This window comes from Cicer arietinum, chromosome 6, assembly GCF_000331145.2.
Source record: "Cicer arietinum cultivar CDC Frontier isolate Library 1 chromosome 6, Cicar.CDCFrontier_v2.0, whole genome shotgun sequence".
In the NCBI taxonomy this organism is placed as follows: domain Eukaryota; kingdom Viridiplantae; phylum Streptophyta; class Magnoliopsida; order Fabales; family Fabaceae; genus Cicer; species Cicer arietinum.
Window position 1 is genome coordinate 36,522,346 of NC_021165.2, and position 21,618 is coordinate 36,543,963.

At 33.0% G+C, this 21,618-nt stretch overlaps 1 protein-coding gene across 2 annotated transcripts; it reads right to left on the reverse strand.

Annotated features, from left to right (window-relative positions):
- Positions 1-14,530: 14,530 nt before the first annotated feature.
- On the reverse strand, positions 14,531-19,994 carry LOC101508261 (uncharacterized). 2 transcript variants are annotated; one of them, XM_004506450.4, is made up of 7 exons: positions 19,854-19,994; positions 18,524-18,859; positions 17,904-18,064; positions 17,740-17,820; positions 16,460-16,535; positions 16,269-16,349; positions 14,531-14,933 (listed from the first exon to the last, which is right to left on the reverse strand). In XM_004506450.4, the coding sequence occupies exons 2-7, from the start codon at positions 18,843-18,845 to the stop codon at positions 14,782-14,784; spliced, it is 873 nt and encodes a 290-aa protein (XP_004506507.1). In that variant the 5' UTR covers positions 18,846-18,859; positions 19,854-19,994; the 3' UTR covers positions 14,531-14,781. The 2 variants fall into 2 exon arrangements, with proteins under 2 accessions (XP_004506507.1, XP_012572894.1); XM_012717440.3 differs by having other exon boundaries at positions 18,524-18,854; positions 19,854-19,993.
- Between the last annotated feature and the right edge of the window lie 1,624 nt (positions 19,995-21,618).

Genomic DNA, 21,618 nt, shown 5'->3' on the forward strand with positions numbered 1-21,618 from the left:
CAATGGGATGAATATGATTGGTTAAAAACCCTAATTGGACTAGAATAACCCTAGGGAAGACGAACATGACCTAAATATTAATTCAATAACACAAAACACCTATTAAAAGCTCAAGATTGGTTAAAAACCCTAATTGGACTAGAATAAGCCTCGGGAGGACGAAAATGATCTAAATGTTAATCCAATGACACAAACACACCTATTGGATGCACAAGATTAGTTAAAAACCATAATTGGAAAAAATAAGCCTAAGGAGGACTTAGGTGACCTAAATGTTAATCCAATGAGACATATGATCTTATTGGATGCACAAGATTGGTTAAAAACCGTAATTGGACTAGAAAAAGCCTAGGGAGGATGAAAATGACCTAAATGTTAATTCAATGACACAAACATACCTATTAAATGCACAAGATTGGTTAAAAACCCTAATTGGACTAAAATAAGCCTATGGGGGACGAAAATGCCCTAAATGTTAATCCTTTGACACAAACACACCTATTGAAAGCACAAGAGTAAGCCTAGGAAGGACGAAAGTGACCAAAATATTAATCCAATGACATAAATGAACTTATTGGATGATCAGTATTGGTTAAAAACCCTAATTGGACTAGAATAAGCCTAGGGAGGACGAAAATGACCTAAATGAACTTATTGGATGAAGAGGATTGGTTAAAAAAGGACACGCCTATTAAATAAGCCTGAGGAGGACAAATTACCAAAATATTAATCCAATGACACGGACACACCTATTAAATGCACAAGATTGGTTTACAACCCTAATTGGATTAGAATAAGGCTAAGGAGGACGAAAAATGACCTATATGATAATCCAATGACACAAACATACCTATTGGATGCACAAGATTGGTTAAAAACCCTAATCAGCAAGAATAAGCCTAGGGAGGACGAAAATGACCTAAATGTTAATTCAATGACATGAATGAACTTATTGGATGCACAAGATTGGTTAAAAACCATAATTGGACTAGAATAAGCCTAGGGGGATGAAAATGACCTAAATGTTAATCCAATGACACAAACATACCTATTGGATTCACAAGATTGGTTAAAAACCATAATTCGACTAGAATAAGCATATGGAGGATGAAAATGACCTAAATGTTAATCCAATAACACAAACACACCTATTGGATGCACAAGATTGGTTAAAAACCCTAATTGGACTAGAATAGGCATAGGGAGGACGAAAGTGACCTAAATGTTAAATATATGACACAAATGAACTTATTGGATGAATCAGATTGGTTAAAAACCCTAATTGGACTAGAATAAGCCTAGGGAGGACGAAAATGACCAAAATATTAATCCAATGACACAAACACACCTAATGGAAACACAAGATTGGTTAAAACCCTAATTGGACTAGAATAAACCTAGGGAGGACGAGAATGACCTAAATATTAATCCAATGACACTAAAACACCTATTAAATGCACCAGAATTGTTAATAACCCTAATTGGACAAGAATAAGGCTAAAAAGGACGAAATTGACCTAAATATTAATCCAATGACACAAACGACCTTATTGGATGCACAAGATTGATTAAAAACCGTAATTGAACAAGAAAAATCCTAATTCGACTAGAATAAGCCTAGGCAGGACGAAAATGACGTAAATGTTAATCCAATGACACAAACACACCTATTGGATGCACAACATTGGTTAAAAAACATCATTGCACTTGAATAAGCCTAGGGAGGATGAAAATGACATCAAATGTTAATCCAATGACACAAAGAAACCTATTGGATAAACAAGATTAGTTAAAAACCCTAATTGGACAGGAATATGCCTAGGGAGGACGAAAGTGACCTAAATGTTAATCCAATGACACAAAGATACCTATTAAATGCACAAGATTGGTTAAAAATCCTAATTGGACAAAAATAAGCTTAGGGGGGAAGAAAATGCCCTAAATGTTAACCCTATGACACAAACACCCCTATTGGAAGCACAAGATTGGTTGCCTAGAAAGGACGAAAATGACATAAATGTGAAATATATGACACAAATGAACTTATTGGATGAACCAGATTGGTTAACAACCCTAATTGGACTAGAATAAGCCTAGGGAGGACGAAAATGACCTAAATGTTCATCCAATGACACAAACACACCTATTGGATGCACAAGATTGGTTAGAAACCCTAATTGGACTAGAATAAACCTAGGGAGGACGAAAATGACCTAAATGTTCATCCAATGACACAAACACACCTATTGGATGCACAAGATTGGTTAGAAACCCTAATTGGACTAGAATAAACCTAGGGAGGACGAAAATGACCTAAATGTTCATCCAATGACACAAACACACCTATTGGATGCACAAGATTGGTTAGAAACCCTAATTGGACTAGAATAAACCTAGGGAGGACGAAAATGACCTAAATGTTCATCCAATGACACAAACACACCTATTGGATGCACAAGATTGGTTAGAAACCCTAATTGGACTAGAATAAACCTAGGGAGGACGAAAATGACCTAAATGTTCATCCAATGACACAAACACACCTATTGGATGCACAAGATTGGTTAGAAACCCTAATTGGACTAGAATAAACCTAGGGAGGACGAAAATGACCTAAATGTTCATCCAATGACACAAACACACCTATTGGATGCACAAGATTGGTTAGAAACCCTAATTGGACTAGAATAAACCTAGGGAGGACGAAAATGACCTAAATGTTCATCCAATGACACAAACACACCTATTGGATGCACAAGATTGGTTAGAAACCCTAATTGGACTAGAATAAACCTAGGGAGGACGAAAATGACCTAAATGTTCATCCAATGACACAAACACACCTATTGGATGCACAAGATTGGTTAGAAACCCTAATTGGACTAGAATAAACCTAGGGAGGACGAAAATGACCTAAATGTTCATCCAATGACACAAACACACCTATTGGATGCACAAGATTGGTTAGAAACCCTAATTGGACTAGAATAAACCTAGGGAGGACGAAAATGACCTAAATGTTCATCCAATGACACAAACACACCTATTGGATGCACAAGATTGGTTAGAAACCCTAATTGGACTAGAATAAACCTAGGGAGGACGAAAATGACCTAAATGTTCATCCAATGACACAAACACACCTATTGGATGCACAAGATTGGTTAGAAACCCTAATTGGACTAGAATAAACCTAGGGAGGACGAAAATGACCTAAATGTTCATCCAATGACACAAACACACCTATTGGATGCACAAGATTGGTTAGAAACCCTAATTGGACTAGAATAAACCTAGGGAGGACGAAAATGACCTAAATGTTCATCCAATGACACAAACACACCTATTGGATGCACAAGATTGGTTAGAAACCCTAATTGGACTAGAATAAACCTAGGGAGGACGAAAATGACCTAAATGTTCATCCAATGACACAAACACACCTATTGGATGCACAAGATTGGTTAGAAACCCTAATTGGACTAGAATAAACCTAGGGAGGACGAAAATGACCTAAATGTTCATCCAATGACACAAACACACCTATTGGATGCACAAGATTGGTTAGAAACCCTAATTGGACTAGAATAAACCTAGGGAGGACGAAAATGACCTAAATGTTCATCCAATGACACAAACACACCTATTGGATGCACAAGATTGGTTAGAAACCCTAATTGGACTAGAATAAACCTAGGGAGGACGAAAATGACCTAAATGTTCATCCAATGACACAAACACACCTATTGGATGCACAAGATTGGTTAGAAACCCTAATTGGACTAGAATAAACCTAGGGAGGACGAAAATGACCTAAATGTTCATCCAATGACACAAACACACCTATTGGATGCACAAGATTGGTTAGAAACCCTAATTGGACTAGAATAAACCTAGGGAGGACGAAAATGACCTAAATGTTCATCCAATGACACAAACACACCTATTGGATGCACAAGATTGGTTAGAAACCCTAATTGGACTAGAATAAACCTAGGGAGGACGAAAATGACCTAAATGTTCATCCAATGACACAAACACACCTATTGGATGCACAAGATTGGTTAGAAACCCTAATTGGACTAGAATAAACCTAGGGAGGACGAAAATGACCTAAATGTTCATCCAATGACACAAACACACCTATTGGATGCACAAGATTGGTTAGAAACCCTAATTGGACTAGAATAAACCTAGGGAGGACGAAAATGACCTAAATGTTAATCCAATGACACAAATGAACTTATTGGATGCACAAGATTGGTTAAAAACCCTAATTGGACTAGAATAAGCCTAGGGAGGACGAAAATGACCTAAATGTTAATAAAATGACACAAACACACCTATTAAATGTTAATCCAATGACACAGACACACCTATTGGATGCACAATATTGGTTAAAACCCTAATTAGACTAAAATAAGCATAGGGAGGACGAAGATGACCAAAATGTTAATCTAAGGACACAAATATACCTATTGGATGCAAAAAATTGGTTAAAAATCCTAATTCGTCTAGAATAAGCCTAATGAGGACGAAAATTACCTAAACGTTAATCCAACGACAGAAACACACCTATTGGACTCACAAGTTTGGTTAAAAACCCTAATTGGACTAGAATAAGACTAGGGAGGAGGAAAATGACCTAAATGTAAATCCAATGACATAAATGAACTTATTGGATTAACATGATTGGTTAAAAATCCTAACTGGACTAGAATAAGCCTAGGAAGGACGAAAATGACCTAAATGTTAATCCATTGACACAAACACACCTATTAAATGCACAAGTTTGGTTAAAAATCCCAATTGGACAAGAATAAGCCTAAGGAGGACGAAAATACCCTAAATGTTAATCCTATCACACAAACACACCTATTGGAAAAACAAGAATGGTTAAAAACCCTAGTTGGACTAGAATAAGTCTAGGGATGACGAAAATAATCTAAATATTAATCCTATGACAGAAACATACCTATTAAATGCTCAAGATTGGTTAATTACCATAATTGGACTAGAATACGGCTAAAGAGGACAAAAATGACCTAAATGTTAGTCCAATGAGACAAACACACCTATTGGATGCACAAGATTGGTTAAAAACCCTAATTGGACAAGAATAAGTCTAGGGACGACGAAAAATACCTAAATGTTAATCCAATCACACAAATGAACTTATTCGATGCACAAGATTGGTTAAAAACCGTAATTGGACTAGAAAAGCCTTGGGGGGATGAAAATGACCTAAATGTTAGTCCAATGACACAAACATAGCTAGTGGATGCACAACCTTGGTTAAAAACCCTAATTCGACTAGAATAAGCCTAGGGAGGACGAAAATGACCTTAATGTTAATCCAATGACACAAACACACCTGTTAAATGCACAGGATTGGTCAAAAACCCTAATTGGACAAGAATAAGCCTAAGGAGGATGAAAACACCCTAAATGTTAATCCTATGACACAAACACACAAATTGGAAACACGAGAATGGTTAAAAACCCTAGTTGGACTAGAATAAGCGTAGGGAGGATGAAAATGATCTAAATATTAATCCTATGACAGAAACACACCTATTAAATGCACAAGATTGGTTAATAACCCTAGAACCCTAACTGGATTAGAATAAGCCTAGGGAGGACGAAAATGACCTAAATATTAATTCAATGACAGAAACACACCTATTAGATGCACAAGATTGGTTACAAACCCAAATTCGACTAGGATAAGCCTAAGGAGGACAAAAATGACAGAAACACACCTATTGGATTAACAAGATTGGTTAAAAACCCTAATTGGACTAGAATAAGTCGTGGGAGGACGATGACCTAAATGTTAATCCAATCACACCTACACACCTATTGGAAGCACAAGATTGGTTAAAATGTTATTTGGAATAGAATAAGCCCGGAGAGGATGCAAATGACCTAAATAATAATCCAATGACATAAATGAACTTATTTGATGCACACGATTGGCTAAAAACCTTAATTGAACTAGAATAAGCCTAGGGAGAACGAAAATGACCTACATTTTAATCCAATGACACAAACACACGTATTGGATGCACAAGATTGGTTAAAAACCCTAATTGGACTAGAATAAGCTTAAGAGGACTAAAATGCCCTAAATGTTAATCCTATGACACAAATGAACTTATTGGAAGCACAAGGTTGGTTAAAAAACCTAATCGGACTAGAATAAGGCTAATGAGGATGAAAATGACCTAAATGTTAATTCGATGACACAAACACACCTTTTGGATGCACAAGATTGGTTAAAATCTTAATTGGACTAGAACAAGCCTGGGGAGGACGAAAATGAACTAAATGTTAATCCAATGGCACAAACACTCCGATTGGATGAACAAGATTGGTTAAAAACCATAATTGGACTAGAATAAGCCTAGGGAGGACACAAATGACTTAAATGTTAATCCTAAGACGCAAACACACCTATTGGAAGCACAAGATTGGTTAAAAATCCTAATTGGATAAGAATAAGTATAGGGAGGACGAAAATGACCTGAATGTTAGTCCAATCCAACAAACACACCTTTTGAATGCACAAGATTGGATAAAAACCCTAAGTGGACTAGAATAAGCCTAGAAAGGACGAAAATGACCTAAATGTTAATCCAATCTAACAAACAAACCTATTGGATTCACAAGATTGGTTAAAATCTTAATTGCACTGGAATAAGCCTAGGGAGAACGAAAATGACTTAAATGTTAATCCAATGACACAACCACACCTATTGGATGCACAAGATTCGTTAAAAACCTAATTGGACTAGAATAAGCCTAAGAGGACTAAAATGCCCTAAATATTAATCCTATGACACAAATGAACTTATTGGAAGCACAAGATTGATTAAAAAACCTTATTGGACTAGATTAAGCCTAGGGAGGATGATAATGACCTAAATGTTAATCCAATCACACAAACAAACCTATTGGATGCACAAGATTGGTTAAAATCTTGATTCGACTAGAATAAACCTGGGGAGGACGAAAATGACACAAACACACCCATTGGATGCACAAGATTGGTTAAAAACCCTAATTGGACTAGAATAAGCCTAGGGAGGAGTAAAAAGACCTAAATAATAATCTAATGACACCAACACACCTATTGGATGCACAAGATTGGTTAGAAACCTTAATTGGAATAGAATAAGCCTAGCGACAACGAAAATGACCTCAATGTTAATCCAATGACCGAAACACACCTATTGAGAGTACAAGATTGGTTACTAACCATAATTGGACTAGAATAAACCTAAGGAGGATGAAAATGGCTTAAATGTTAATCCTATGACACATACACACCTATTGGATGTACAAGATTGGTTAAACACCCTAATTATACAAGAAGAAGTCTAGGGAGGACGAAAATGATCCAATGACACAAATGAACTTATTGGATGCACAAGATTGCTTAAAAACCTTAATTGGACTAGAATAAGTCTAGGGAGAACGAAAATGACCTAAAAGTTAATCCAATGACACAAACACACCTATTGGATGCACAAGATTGGTTAAAATCCTTAACTCGACTAGTATAAGCCTAGGGAGGACGAAAATGACCTAAATGTTAATCCAATGACAGAAACACACCTATTGGATACACAAGATTGGTTATAAACCGTAATTGGACTAGAATAAGCTTTGGGGGGATGAAAATGACCTAAATGTTAATCCAATGACACAAATAAACTTATTAATTGAACAGGATTGGTTAAAAACCCTTATTGGACTAGAATAAGTCTAGGGAGGACGAAAATGACCTATATATTAATTCAATAAAAAAAACATATCTATTGGGAGCACAAGATTAATTAAAAACCATAATTGGACTAGAATAAGCCTAGGGAGGACGAAAATGACCTAAATGTTATTCCAATGATACAAACACACCTATTGGAAGCACAAGATTGGTTTAAATTCCTAATTGGACTATAATAAGATTAAGGAGGACGAAAATGACCTAAATGTTAATCCAATGACACAAACACACCTATTAAATGCACAAGGTTTGTTAAAAACCCCAATTTTACAAGAATAAGCCTAGGGAGTACCAAATGACCTAAATGTTAATCTAATGACACAAACACACCAATAGGATGCACAAAATTGGTAAAAAAAAAACCCTAATTGGACTAGAATAAGCCTAAGGAGGAGTACAAAGACCTAAATAATAATCGAATGACAGAAACACACCTATTGGATGCACATGATTGGTTAAAAACCCTAATTGGACTAGAATAAGCCTAGTGACGACGACAATGACCTCAATGTTAATCTAATAACACAAATGAACTTATTTGATGAACATGATTGGTTAAAAACCTTAATTGGACTAGAATAAGCCTAGGGAGGACGAAAATGACCTAAATATTAATCCAATGACACAAATGAACTTATTTGATGGACATGATTGGTTAAAAACCCTAATTGGACTAGAATAAGCCTAGGGAGGACGAACATGACCTAAATGTTCATCCAATGACACAAATTGGCTAAAAACCTTAATTGGACTAGAATAAGCCTAGGGAGGACGAAAATGACCTAAATATTAATCCAATGACAGAAACACACCTTTTGGAAGCACAAGATTGGTTTAAAATCCTAATTGGAATAGAATAAGCTTAAGGAGGACGAAAATGACCTAAATGTTAATCCAATGCCACAAACACACCTATTAAATGTACAAGATTGGTTAAAAACCCTAATTTTACAAGAATAAGCCTAGGGAGTACCAAATGACCTAAATGTTAATCCAATGACACAAATAAACTTATTGGATGCACAAGATTGTTTAAAAATTGTAATTGGACGAGAATAAGCCTAGGGAGGACGAAAATGACCTAAATGTTAATCCAATGACACAAATAAACTTATTGGATGCACAAGATTGTTTAAAAATTGTAATTGGACGAGAATAAGCCTAGGGAGGACGAAAATGACCTAAATGTTAATCCAATGACACAAATAAACTTATTGGATGCACAAGATTGTTTAAAAATTGTAATTGGACGAGAATAAGCCTAGGGAGGACGAAAATGACCTAAATGTTAATCCAATGACACAAATAAACTTATTGGATGCACAAGATTGTTTAAAAATTGTAATTGGACGAGAATAAGCCTAGGGAGGACGAAAATGACCTAAATGTTAATCCAATGACACAAATAAACTTATTGGATGCACAAGATTGTTTAAAAATTGTAATTGGACGAGAATAAGCCTAGGGAGGACGAAAATGATCTAAATGTTAATCCAATGACACAAACACACCTATTGGATGCACAAGATTGGTTAAAAACCCTAATTGGACTAGAATAAGTCTAGGGAGGACGAAAATGAGCTAAATGTTCATCCAATGACACTAACACACCTATTGGATGCACAAGATTGGTTAAAAACCCTAATTGGACTAGAATAAGCCTAGGGAGGACGAAAATGATCTAAATGTTAATCCAATGACACAAACACACCTATTGGATGCACATAATTGGTTAAAATCCTTAATTCGACTAGTATAAGCCTAGGGATGACGAAAATGACCTAAATGTTAATCGAATGACAGAAACACACCTATTGGATGTATAAGATTGGTTAAATACCGTAATTGGACTAGAATAAGCTTAGGGAGGATGAAAATGACCTAAATGTTAATCCAATGACACAAATGAACTTATTAATTGAACATGATTGGTTAAAAACCCTTATTGGACTAGAATAAGACTAGGGAGGACAAAATGACTTAAATGTTATTCCAATAACAGAAACACATCTATTGGGAGCACAAGATTAATTAAAAACCGTAATTGGACTAGAATAAGCATAGGGAGGACGAAAATGACCTAAATGTTAATCGAATGATACAAACACGCCTATAGGAAGCACAAGATTGGTTTAAAATCCTTATGGGACTATAATAAGCTTAATGAGGATGAAAATGACCTAAATGTTAATCCAATGATACAAACACACCTATTAAATCCACAAGATTGGTTAAAAACCCTAATTTTACAAGAATAAGCCTAGGGAATACAAAATGACCTAAATGTTAATCCAATGACCCGAATGAACTTATTGGATGCACAAGATTGCTTAAAAATCGTAATTGGACTAGAATAAGCTCAGCGAGGACGAAAATGACCTAAATGTTCATCCAATGACACAAACACACCTATTGGATGCACAAGATTGGTTAAAATCCCTAATTCGACTTGTATAAGCCTATGGAGGACGAATATGACCTAAATGTTAATCCAATGACACAAACACACCTATTGGATGCACAAGATTGGTTAAAAACATTAATTGGACTAGAATATACCTAGGGAGGACAAAAATGACCTAAATTTTAATCCAATGACACTAACACACCTATTAGATGCACAAGATTGGTTAAAAACCTTTATTGGACGAGAATAAGCCTAGGGAGTACGAAAATGACCTAAATATTAATCCAATGACACTAATACACCGATTGGATGCACAAGATTGGTTAAAAACCCTAATTGGACTAGAATAAGCCTAGGGAGGACGAAAATAACCTAAATGTTAATCCAATCACACAAACACGCCTATTGGATGAACAAGAGTGGTTAAAAACCCTAATTGTACTAGAATAAGCATAGGGAGGAAGAAAATGACCTAAATTTATATCCATCGACACAAACACACCTAGTGGATGCACTAGATTGGTTAAAAACACTAATTTGATTAGAATAAGCCCTAGGAGGACGAAAATGACCTAAATGTTAAGCCAATGACATAAACACACCTGTTGGATGCACAAGATTTGTTAGAAGCCTTAATTGGACAAGAATAATCCTAGGGAGGATGAAAATGACCTAAATGTTATTCCGATGACACAAATGAACTTATTGGATGCACAAGATTGGTTAAAAACCCTAATTGGACTAGAATAAGTCTTAGGAGGAAGAAAATGACCAAAATGTTAATCCAATGACACAAACACACCTATTGGATGCACAAGATTGGTTAAAACCCCTAATTGGACTACAATAAGCCTACGGTGGACGAAAATGACCTAAATGTTAATCCAATGACACAAACACACCTATTAGATGCACAAGATTGGTTAAAAACCCTAATTGGACTAGAATAAGCCTAGGGAGGACGAAAATGACCTAAATGTTAATCCAATGACACAAACATACCTATTGGATGCACAAGATTGATCAAATATCCTAATTGGACATGAATAAGCATAGGGAGGATGAAAATGGCCTAAATGTTAATCCAATGAAACAACTGAACTTATAGGATGCACAAGATTAGTTAAATACCCTTATTGAACTAGAATAAGCCTAGGAGGGACGAAAATGACCTAAATGGTAATCCAATTACACAAATGAGCTTATTAGATGTATAAGATTGGTTAAAAACCCTAATTGGACTAGAATAATCGTTGGGAGGACGAGAATGACCTAAATGTTAATCTAATGACGCAAATGAACTTATTGAATGCACTAGATTGGTTAAAAATTCTAATTGGATTAAAATAAGCTTTGGGAGGACGAAAATGACCTAAATGTTAAGTTAATGATACAAACACAGCTATTGGATGCACAAGATTAGTTAGAAAACCCTAACTGTACAAGAATAAGCCTAGGGAGGATGAAAATGACCTAAATGTTAATCCAATGACACAAACACACCTATTGGATGCACAAGATTGGTTAAAAACCCTAATTGGACAAGAATAAGCCTAGGGAGGACGAAAATGACCTAAATGTTAATCCAATGACATAAATGAACTTATTGGATGCACCAGATTAGTTAAAAACCCTAATTGGACTAGAATAAGCCTTATGAGGACGAAAATGACCTAAATGTTAATCCAATGACACAAACACACCTATTGGATGCACAAGAGTTGTTAAAACCCTAGATGCACAAGATTGGTTAAAAACCCTAATTGGACTAGAATAAGCCTAAGGAGGACGAAAATGACCTAAATGTTAATCCAATGACACAAACACACCTATTGGATGCACAAGATTGTTTGAAAATCCTAATTTAACTAGAATAAGCCTAGGGAGGCGGAAAATGACCTAAATGTTCATCCAATGACACAAACACGCATGTTGGATGCACAAGACTGGTTAAAAACCCTAATTGGACTAGAATAAGCCTAGGGAGGACAAAATGACCTAAATGTTAATCCAATCAGGCAAACCAACCTATTGGATGCACAAGATTGGTTAAAAACTCTAATTGGACTAGATTAAGCTTAGGGAGGACGAAAATGACCTAAATGTTAATCCAATGAAACAAATGAACTTATTGGATGCACAAGATTGGTTAAAAACCCTAAATGGACTAGAATAAGCCTATGGAGGACGAAAATGACCTAAATGTTAATCCAATGACACAAACACACCTATTGGATGCACAAGATTGGTTAAAAACCCAAATTGGACTAGAATAAGCCTAAGGAGGACGAAAATGACCTAAATGTTAATCCAATGACACTAACACACCTATTAGATGCACAAGATTGGTTAAAAACCCTAATTGGACAAGAATAAGCCTAGGGAGGACGAAAATGACCTAAATGTTAATCCAATGACACAAACACACCTATTGGAGGCACAAGATTGGTTAATAACCTTAATTGGACTCGAATAAGCATAGGGAGTACGAAAATGACCTAAATGTTAATCTAATGACACAAACACACCTATTGGATGCACAAGATTGGTTAAAAACCCTAATTGGACAAGAATAAGCCTAGGGAGGACGAAAATGACCTAAATGTTAATCTAATGACACAAACACACCTATTGGATGCACAAGATTGGTTAAAAATGCTAATTGGACTAGAATAGGAGAGAGTTGTTAAAATAATATAAAACATTATTTGTTTTGACATATCTACTCAACAATATTTTTTTCCTTCAATTTAATTTATTTTATTTTATTAATATAATTTTTTTTAAAATATTTTTTTATTATTTTGTTTTGTATGGTGATTAGATCCTATTATTGCGTCCTAATATTATTGAAATTTGAATGGAAATAGTTTTAGTTATGTGAGGGAAAATATTGTTGGGTTGATGAAGATGATGATGAAATTCACTTTATAGGTGTGTGGTGTTGAATAGATTTAAATAATAAATAAAAATAACTATACAAATTATTGTGTTTCAAAAAAAATTTGGATATTGAAGGGATGAAATTCAAAAAATATTTTTCAGGGTTTAAAACTGAAAACTGTTATATTTGCAAGAACCAAAAACTGTTTCCCTTTTTGTAACGTCCACTTAACGTTAAGGACCAAAAATAATTTTTTTTTTGATATAATAGGGATGTAAACCCAAAAAAAAAATACGAGGATCAAAATAAAAAAAAAGGTTATATTTAAGGGACCAAAAATATATTTAAACCAACATAAAAATGATGAATATAGTAACAAACTCACAACAAGTTAATAGCATAAAATAGTACAATGATTGTAATTGTAACAAAACCTACAAATATGACAAAATTGAAGTGTCTGAAATACACATAGCTCCAAAGGTGTAACGTTGATGACACCGAAATCATTAATTGAATCTGAATCTGAATCTGCACTTGATTGTGATTAATCTGTCAATTTTAACTAAACAAACATCGGACTAGGACAAAAAATGTTATATTTACAAAGACCAAAAATATATTTAAACTAACATAAAAATGATGAATATAATAACAAACTCACAACATCCAAGTTAATAGCATAAAATAGTACAATGACTACAATTGTAACAAAACCTACAAATATAACGAAATTAAAGTGTCTGAAATACACATAGCTCTAGAGGTGTAACGTTGATGACACCGAAGTCATTGATTGAATCTGAATCTGCACTTAATTGAGATTAATCTGTCAATTTGAACCAAACAAACACCGAACTAAAACAGAAAACTAAACGTGACAACCAAATAGAAAAAAACTAAATATATAAATAAAATAAAAACATTTATTTAATTAAAAATAGAAAGAAAAAACAAATTGAAATTTGGTTTTAGTCCAAAAAACGACCCCTATCTAATAGATAGATGAAGAATAAATTAGAATAAGAACAATTCTTTTTTACGACAGCTAGGTTTGCATACATGTGTTTTTTTTTAATAAAAATGTCTTAAAAATTATTTAATGAGAAGTTAAAATCGCTTCTCAGTTTAATAATTTTTAAAAATTTTACTATAAAAATAAAATTATAGTAAATAAATAAAATACTTAAATTTTTTAATAAAGCATTTAAACTAATTTTCCTTTAAAACTTTATTTTTTAAATTATTTAAAAAAAAAAGTTAAAACAAATGAATACTAAAAAACACTCATTTTAAAAAATACTCTAACAAACAAATCTTATATTTAAGGGCATTTAGATTTAAAATAAGATCTTCAAGAATCGAAACACTTCTAACTTTACCAAAAGTCGACGATGCATCTCAAGCCTCGAACCATAACTTTATGGATTTGGATTTGAACACGAGAAAGTACTGTTAAAGATCTCATCATTAAAATTCATTGGGTTCATCAACTAAAAATATAAGTCCATGAACCTCAACAACTTAAACAGTCTAATCACAATTTATATTCAGAATTACATTCTCCCCACAAAACAAACATATATGCTATTAATTGTACAACAAGATCATGTAGAGCTTTTCGGATGCTAACTAAAACACACCATAGCACAACTTCATTCTACATTTTTACATACAATATCATAATGGACATAATACCATTCACTCAATATTGATTCTAACAACTTTCTTTGTTCTTCCCTCAGAATTGTTCCCTGTTTCATACTTTGATGCAAATCCACTTCCTTTTCTATCCTGATCCAAAGATGGAAGTGACCGAACCTGGTTTTTGTTTAGCTCACCAACTCTAGAATCTACAGTATATTCAATCAAATTACATGTGAAAAATCAGCACTGAAAAACTGTGATTTTATATATATCATACTTTCTAATACCCTATGTAGTACTGATACTTTTGAACGAAGGATAGTATCCAACACATCCATGTCAAATACAGACACGAAACCAATACATTAATGACATTCAATTAATTCCATTTCTCAAATAATTATAGGAGTCGATGTGTCAGTATCGATATCGTATTTAGTGTTTGTGTCAATATATGTGCTTCATAGTTGATAGCCTAACCAGAAGCACAGTAATTGTTTTACCAATTCAAGTTAGGACTTATGAATTAATCCCTACATATATAAAGAGTATGAATTTTTTGCAAAGCTAATGTTAAGAGACTAAGATTAAACCATATTCATTCTGCTTATGCATACTTTATCATTTTCTTATGAGTGTCATATATAGCATTCATACAAATTATACTATTTTCAAAACTATAAAGCTCTAACACAAACTGACATTACGTTAGACTATTATTATTAATAAATAAATATTAATTTATATTATTAGAAGGAAATAAGAAACTGACTTGTGGTCAGTTTTGGTAACTGTCATGGCAGTTTTGGTAACTGTCATGGCAGTTTTGGTAACTGTCTTGGCATTTGTATTGATATGACACGTAGACTTTGATAATAATTTTAGAAAATAAAAGTGATTGAATATAACCACATGTATCGGATATCGTCACGCGTCAGAAACTGGACGCACCTTTAATCTAAAGTGTATATATTATAGAGTTTCAAAATATGAATTATATATCATTTGTAAATAGAAATATGCAACCTGAAATCTCATGGAGAGCCATTTGAAAATGCCATGTAATTTTTCTTGTGCAAAAAACCATCCAATGGCATCCACAGAATGTAGAAGCTCACAAAACAAACATATTATCCAAATACAGGGGTACTTTGAGATCTAAATTAAGTTCAAATAATTATAGAGCATATATCAATATTAACCACATATAAGCACATAACAATTCAAGAAACAGAAAACTTTCATGCTAGCAAACTAGCTTTCTCTCAGAAATTATCAAAGTGCACCAACTATTCATACTATATAACATTCACACATCAGATTAAAAATGTGTCCGGTGTTCAACACCGACAAATGAATTTATATTCAATTATTTTCACTTATCAATTTATTATTGTTGTCAACGTATCAGTGTCATGTAAGGTGTTCATGTTTGTGTTTGTGCTTCAATGATTCAAACAACAAAAGGAGTTAAGAAACTTAGATTGAGCACCAATCATACAAGATATATTATTGAATCAAAAGGAACAAAAGAAGCTTACCATTTTTCCTATGCACATCATAATCAGGTAACTTCCCTAGATTATTTCCTTTCCATGCTTCCTCAAACCGTGCAAGCTCATCTGACGTATAAAAATAGCAAATGTATACATCAGAATCGATAGAACTTCTTTTTACCACTCTAGATGTTGTCAAACTAACAGTCGATGAACTGAAGACAGTAGCAACAAACCTTCATTAAGATTGTGCAGTGTCTGTGTTGTATCAACCTTCCCATCTGAGTCAAGCTTCCTCAAAACTGAATGGCCCTACATACATGATAGTGATCATACACAAATTTAAAGGTGTGTCTGGTGTCTGATACGTATCTCAGTCAAACACCGACTTAGTACATGTAATTACAATCAATTACTTTCATTTTTTTAAATTATTAGTATCTGAGTCAAACACCGACTTAACAAATGTAATTACAATCAATTACTTCCATTTTTTAAAATTATTATCAGTGTTGATGTGTTAGAGCATTGTGTCGGGGATCTGTGTATGTGTCGATGTTTCATAGTGAAGAAAGTAAAAAGCAAAATACTTTCATATTTTAATACTACATTCCCAACATGTTTATATAGGAAAAGAAATTACAATTGTAATAATGAGTAATAATGATAGAATCATAAAATTAAAATAAATAGAATAATATAAAATAAAAGAGAATCAAATCTAATTTCCCTTGATTCTTCAACACATAGTCTGCACCTCCTAACGTCAAAAGGCCCCAACTCTATCACAAATGCTAAAATACCCATCACTCTCAACATACCCCTCAATCTCAACCCACTGTCTTATTTATAGGCAACATGATAACTAACTACAAAATTAAACCTTCCGCGAACAAACCAAGGTTTACCCATCACAAATCCTTCATTTCCTTCAATACTAAGACAGAAGTTACAAAACCTGGCAACCAGCACCACATATTGTATTAAAATCCATACATAAAAAAAAATGAACTTTTTTTCAATGAAAAATATTTCGCTTTAATTCTGATTGAAGAACAAGTTATTTTCGTATCGATTCCAAGTCACTTCTATGTTAACTGTATGCAAAATGCAGGTAATGTCTATTATTCATCTACATCTGACATTATGACTTTAACTACTGCAGAAATGCACTCTTAGGCCTATCATATACAGTATCTATGAAACACCGACACAAATATGGATATAAAAAACAACACTGACACATAGATGTGTGTACTAATTAAGGCCCAGTTCGGGGTGGTTTTCTGCTAAATGTTTTGAAATTTTCAAAAACCAAAACCAATTTTCAGTTTTGAGTTTCAAATCTAAGATTTGAGTTTCAATCGAGTTAATTTTTAATTTTTATTTGAGTTTGAAAAAATAATTATTGGCACATGAAAGTAATTGAATATAACCACATATATCAATGTCGCGTCAGTGTCCATTGGAAACACCTTCAATCAAAAGTGTTGGTACTAAATAAGTAAATACACACCTTATCGTGGATTCCTCTAGAGATTCTATGTGTTGCCTGGCCTGTTGACGAGTCAGCTTCTCTGCTTTCCTCCACCACCACCTGACTTATTCATATAGATAACATTAAAATAAAAAATAGCCTTCAAAACAATTAACAGTAAGATGAAGTTACATTTCACATACCCCATCAGCCCCCATCCTTCTAGTTCTGGTAGAAGTATAATAAGCACCATCTATACCCCCATACGTTACTCTGCTAGTCTGAAAAGACAAATTGCGACCCTTTGCAGGTTCTTCTGACTTGTGAAGATCATTCTTGTAAGTTACACCACTGTTTTTACACTCTGATAATATTCACACAAATAAGTACATAATTGGACAAAGCAAATAAAACTAGACTTCATAGATTATTCCGACAATATAAAACTTTTTTTACACAATCGTCTAGTACGAAATATTTTAAAGTGTGTTATACATGAATTATGGTGTCGTTTGATCGATGTAGCTGATGCTACTTAGTAGGATAAAGCTTGTTGTTGTTGTTACTCCCTCCAGAATGAAATATAAACAAAAAGTGTATCAGAAAAGTTGATGTATCTAATTAAAAATTAAGGGCGGATACATTATTTTTTCAGATACCCTTGTTGTTTATATTTCATTATTGAGTAATATGTTATAACAAAATACCATAGTGATGACACCTGATTGAATGACTACGAAATTTTTTTACACTATCAATGTAGTCTTTAAGCTCATAAGTTAAATAAAGACACTATAATAAAATAATAGATCAAGAAAATTACCATTAAAATCATCATCATCTGGATGCTCAACAGATGGCTCCAATGTTGACCAAGAAATTTTCTCATCAAAAGTATCAGTGCACTCATCATCAGAGCCTAATTCTTTTATAACAACTCCTTTTTCCTTGTCTGTCTTCTGCATTGATCTAGATGAAGCAGAATTTGGACCCCAAATGCTGTCAAGTGGATCACTGAAAAAAGGATCATCAAATGGATCCCTTCCTCCAAAAAGACTAGGCATCATCATACTTCTATGGAAACCAAAATCTCCAAAGCTACTTGATTTAAAAAATTTATCTTCAACTCCTCTACCCTTATGCATATTCTTTATCTAATCTTCACAAAATAAAATCCCAAATAAATCACATTAAATTTAAAATAAAAAAATAAATAAGACTCGCCCTTTAGCCATTTAGTCTATATAGTATTTAAACACAAAAACATATGTTATTGAGCATTAAGCAAACTTAGCCACAAGATTTTAAATAAAGATTCCCAGTATGTTTTTGATGTTTGACCAAAGTTTTAGATGTTATAGAGCATCCTCATGAGGTGTCACTAAGAGTTTCACTTTGTATCTTTGAGTTCAAATCTCTTCAGGTTGGTAAAATGGTCATTAGTAACACTATAAATAATAATAATTTCTCCCTTTTCCAATTTTCCAATTTATGTAATAAAAAGATGTTATTGATCACAAGATTCTTAAAAGATCAGACCATCCGGTATTGTATAGTCGGGTGTGGTAAACAAAGACGCATCGGTGGATTGTTTTTAGGAAAAGCCATTGTTGTATTAGTATTGTTAGTAATGATTAGAATTATGTTTGGCCACGGATCGAATTCTTGACTTCCTTATAACTCCATCCGCTCCTTCTCAACCTAAGGACCAAATTAATCTTTTATATATATATATGACATTGGTTTTCTATGTTATAAAAAACATCAAAGTGACTATGATTAAACTCATATTGATCACATTTGTCTGCGATTCTCCACGATATCAAAAAGCATGCAACAAATTTAAAATCTCGCATACATCAAAGTTTTATGTTTGTCCCATTAATATTAAGGATCACAAAGAGACTCTTGTCGGTATTTAAAACCTTGCGTGATAAAAAATAAAAAAAATCACATTTTCAATCATTCATAACTATGAAATTGTTGTTTACGTGTGTAGTCATGAGTTACATAGCCAAGTATTGGAGAAACGATTAACTAATTCCCAAGCTTCAATTAGAAGTGGAAGAAAAAAAAAGGAATTGGAAACCAAATATTTTGGATGAAGAAAATAATTGAAATGTATATGAAGATGGTGAATTGGATTAAGTTACCTGAGATGAGAATCCGGATGAGAAAGAGAGGAATGTGGAAGAACAAATCACAATTCGTTGAAGAATCGGTTTTTCTTAAAAATAAAATTAAGACAAAATAGAAGAACTATTTACATGTTTGACACACGATATAGAGGGAACGACACGTGGGTTTTATTTTTGTTTTACGGTTACTACTCCTAAATCATCTCCTAGAACCTTCACGCTCTCTCTATCCAAATATCAATTAAGAAAATCTAAATCATGTAGAACTCCTAGAACCTTCACGCTCTCTGTATCCAAATATCAACTAAATATATAAAAAAAATTTAAATCATACAGAGACTTCACATTTTAAAAATTAGGCTAAATTACATTTGTGGTCCTTTAACTTAATCTCAGGTAACGTTTTAGTCCTTTATCTTTTTTTTTTCCCGACTTGGTCCTTTATTTTAATTTTAAGTGACAATTTGATATTTTATGTTTTAAAATTTCAACAATGTTATCCTTTTTTATACAAAAATTCAAAAAAAAAATTCAATCAAAACTCATAAAATTAATTATATTCTTCAATATAATACAAATTTCATCAAATTCGTAACGCAAATCTTCAAATAAACTCATATTTTCATACTTTATTTGATATTGTTAGGAATAAAGGACTAAATCGGGAAGAAAAAAAAGATAAAGGACTAAAACGTTACCTGAGACTAAGTTAAAGGACCACAAATGTAATTTAGCCTAAAAATTAACATGTTATGAAATAAAATCATCTATTTATAAATAAATTTAATTATATTTAATTTAATATATTAAATTTTTAAGTTTTATTTTTTGATTTATTTTAAAATTATGTTTTTTTGTTATAATTTTAATTAAAATTAAAATTTTAACTATCAAAATAATTTATTTAATTATTAAATTAAATTAGTTAATTTTAATAGATATTATAGTAATATCTGGTGAGGTAAATTTTCAAATTAAGTGTTTTAAGAATAATTACACAGTTAATTAATCACTAATTGTAATTATGATCATATTGTCATTTAACTTATGTTTTTGAGTGACTTCTTTAAGGATAGTTGACTAAACATATTCAAACAAAAATAATGTGGGCTACCTTGCAAGAAATCAAGAACACTATTGTCATTTCATATTATGTCCTATATAGACAAAGATCCACTTTGCAAGTCCAAGAGTTTTTGAAAAATCTTCAAAATCAATAACAAAATGAACTGGAGAATCTTTAGAAGAATATTTTGGATGTTCTTTATTAAAGACAAAGTCAAGATAGATCTTTTTCTACAGTCCAAACTACAAGTTAAGAGTATAAAAAATTCTCAAATCAGTGGTCAAGTCCAGAACTCCAGAATAATGAGCTGTGAGCAAGGACTCAAGTACGTTGTACTAACACTATTCGGCAGAAAGCTCTACATGCTTTTGATTTGGAATAGTTATCAACACTGTTAATTACGACATTATCGTCCCCTTCCTCTCCATAGAAAATAGCGAGTTTTTGCCTTTCGAGGGAATTGAACTCAATACCTAGGAAATAAGTACCATCGTCCATTCATTCCCACTATCAATTGAGCTGTATTTGATCATTTAAACTCAAGTAGCCAAGTTCTTCTCTCAAGAAAAACTTTAGCTCTCTCACTATATTTGTGGATCATCTTACTAAGTTATTGTTGTTAATCAATCTAAAAAAAGTGTTTAGAAGTTTCAGGATACCAAACACCTTTATCGTGCACATCATTTTATAATTCAAGTATATCTCTTAAGATAA

What these genes read in the sequence shown, in the direction of transcription:
- LOC101508261 (XM_004506450.4), bottom strand. Translation starts at nt 18,845, where the DNA reads ATGCATAAGGGTAGAGGAGTTGAAGATAAATTTTTTAAATCAAGTAGC. An exon ending in ACTGCACAATCTTAATGAAG is followed by an intron (nt 16,350 to 16,459) that starts GTTTGTTGCTAC and finishes TTTATACGTCAG; the next exon opens with ATGAGCTTGCACGGTTTGAG. An exon ending in TGATGTGCATAGGAAAAATG is followed by an intron (nt 14,934 to 16,268) that starts GTAAGCTTCTTT and finishes AATATACTGTAG; the next exon opens with ATTCTAGAGTTGGTGAGCTA.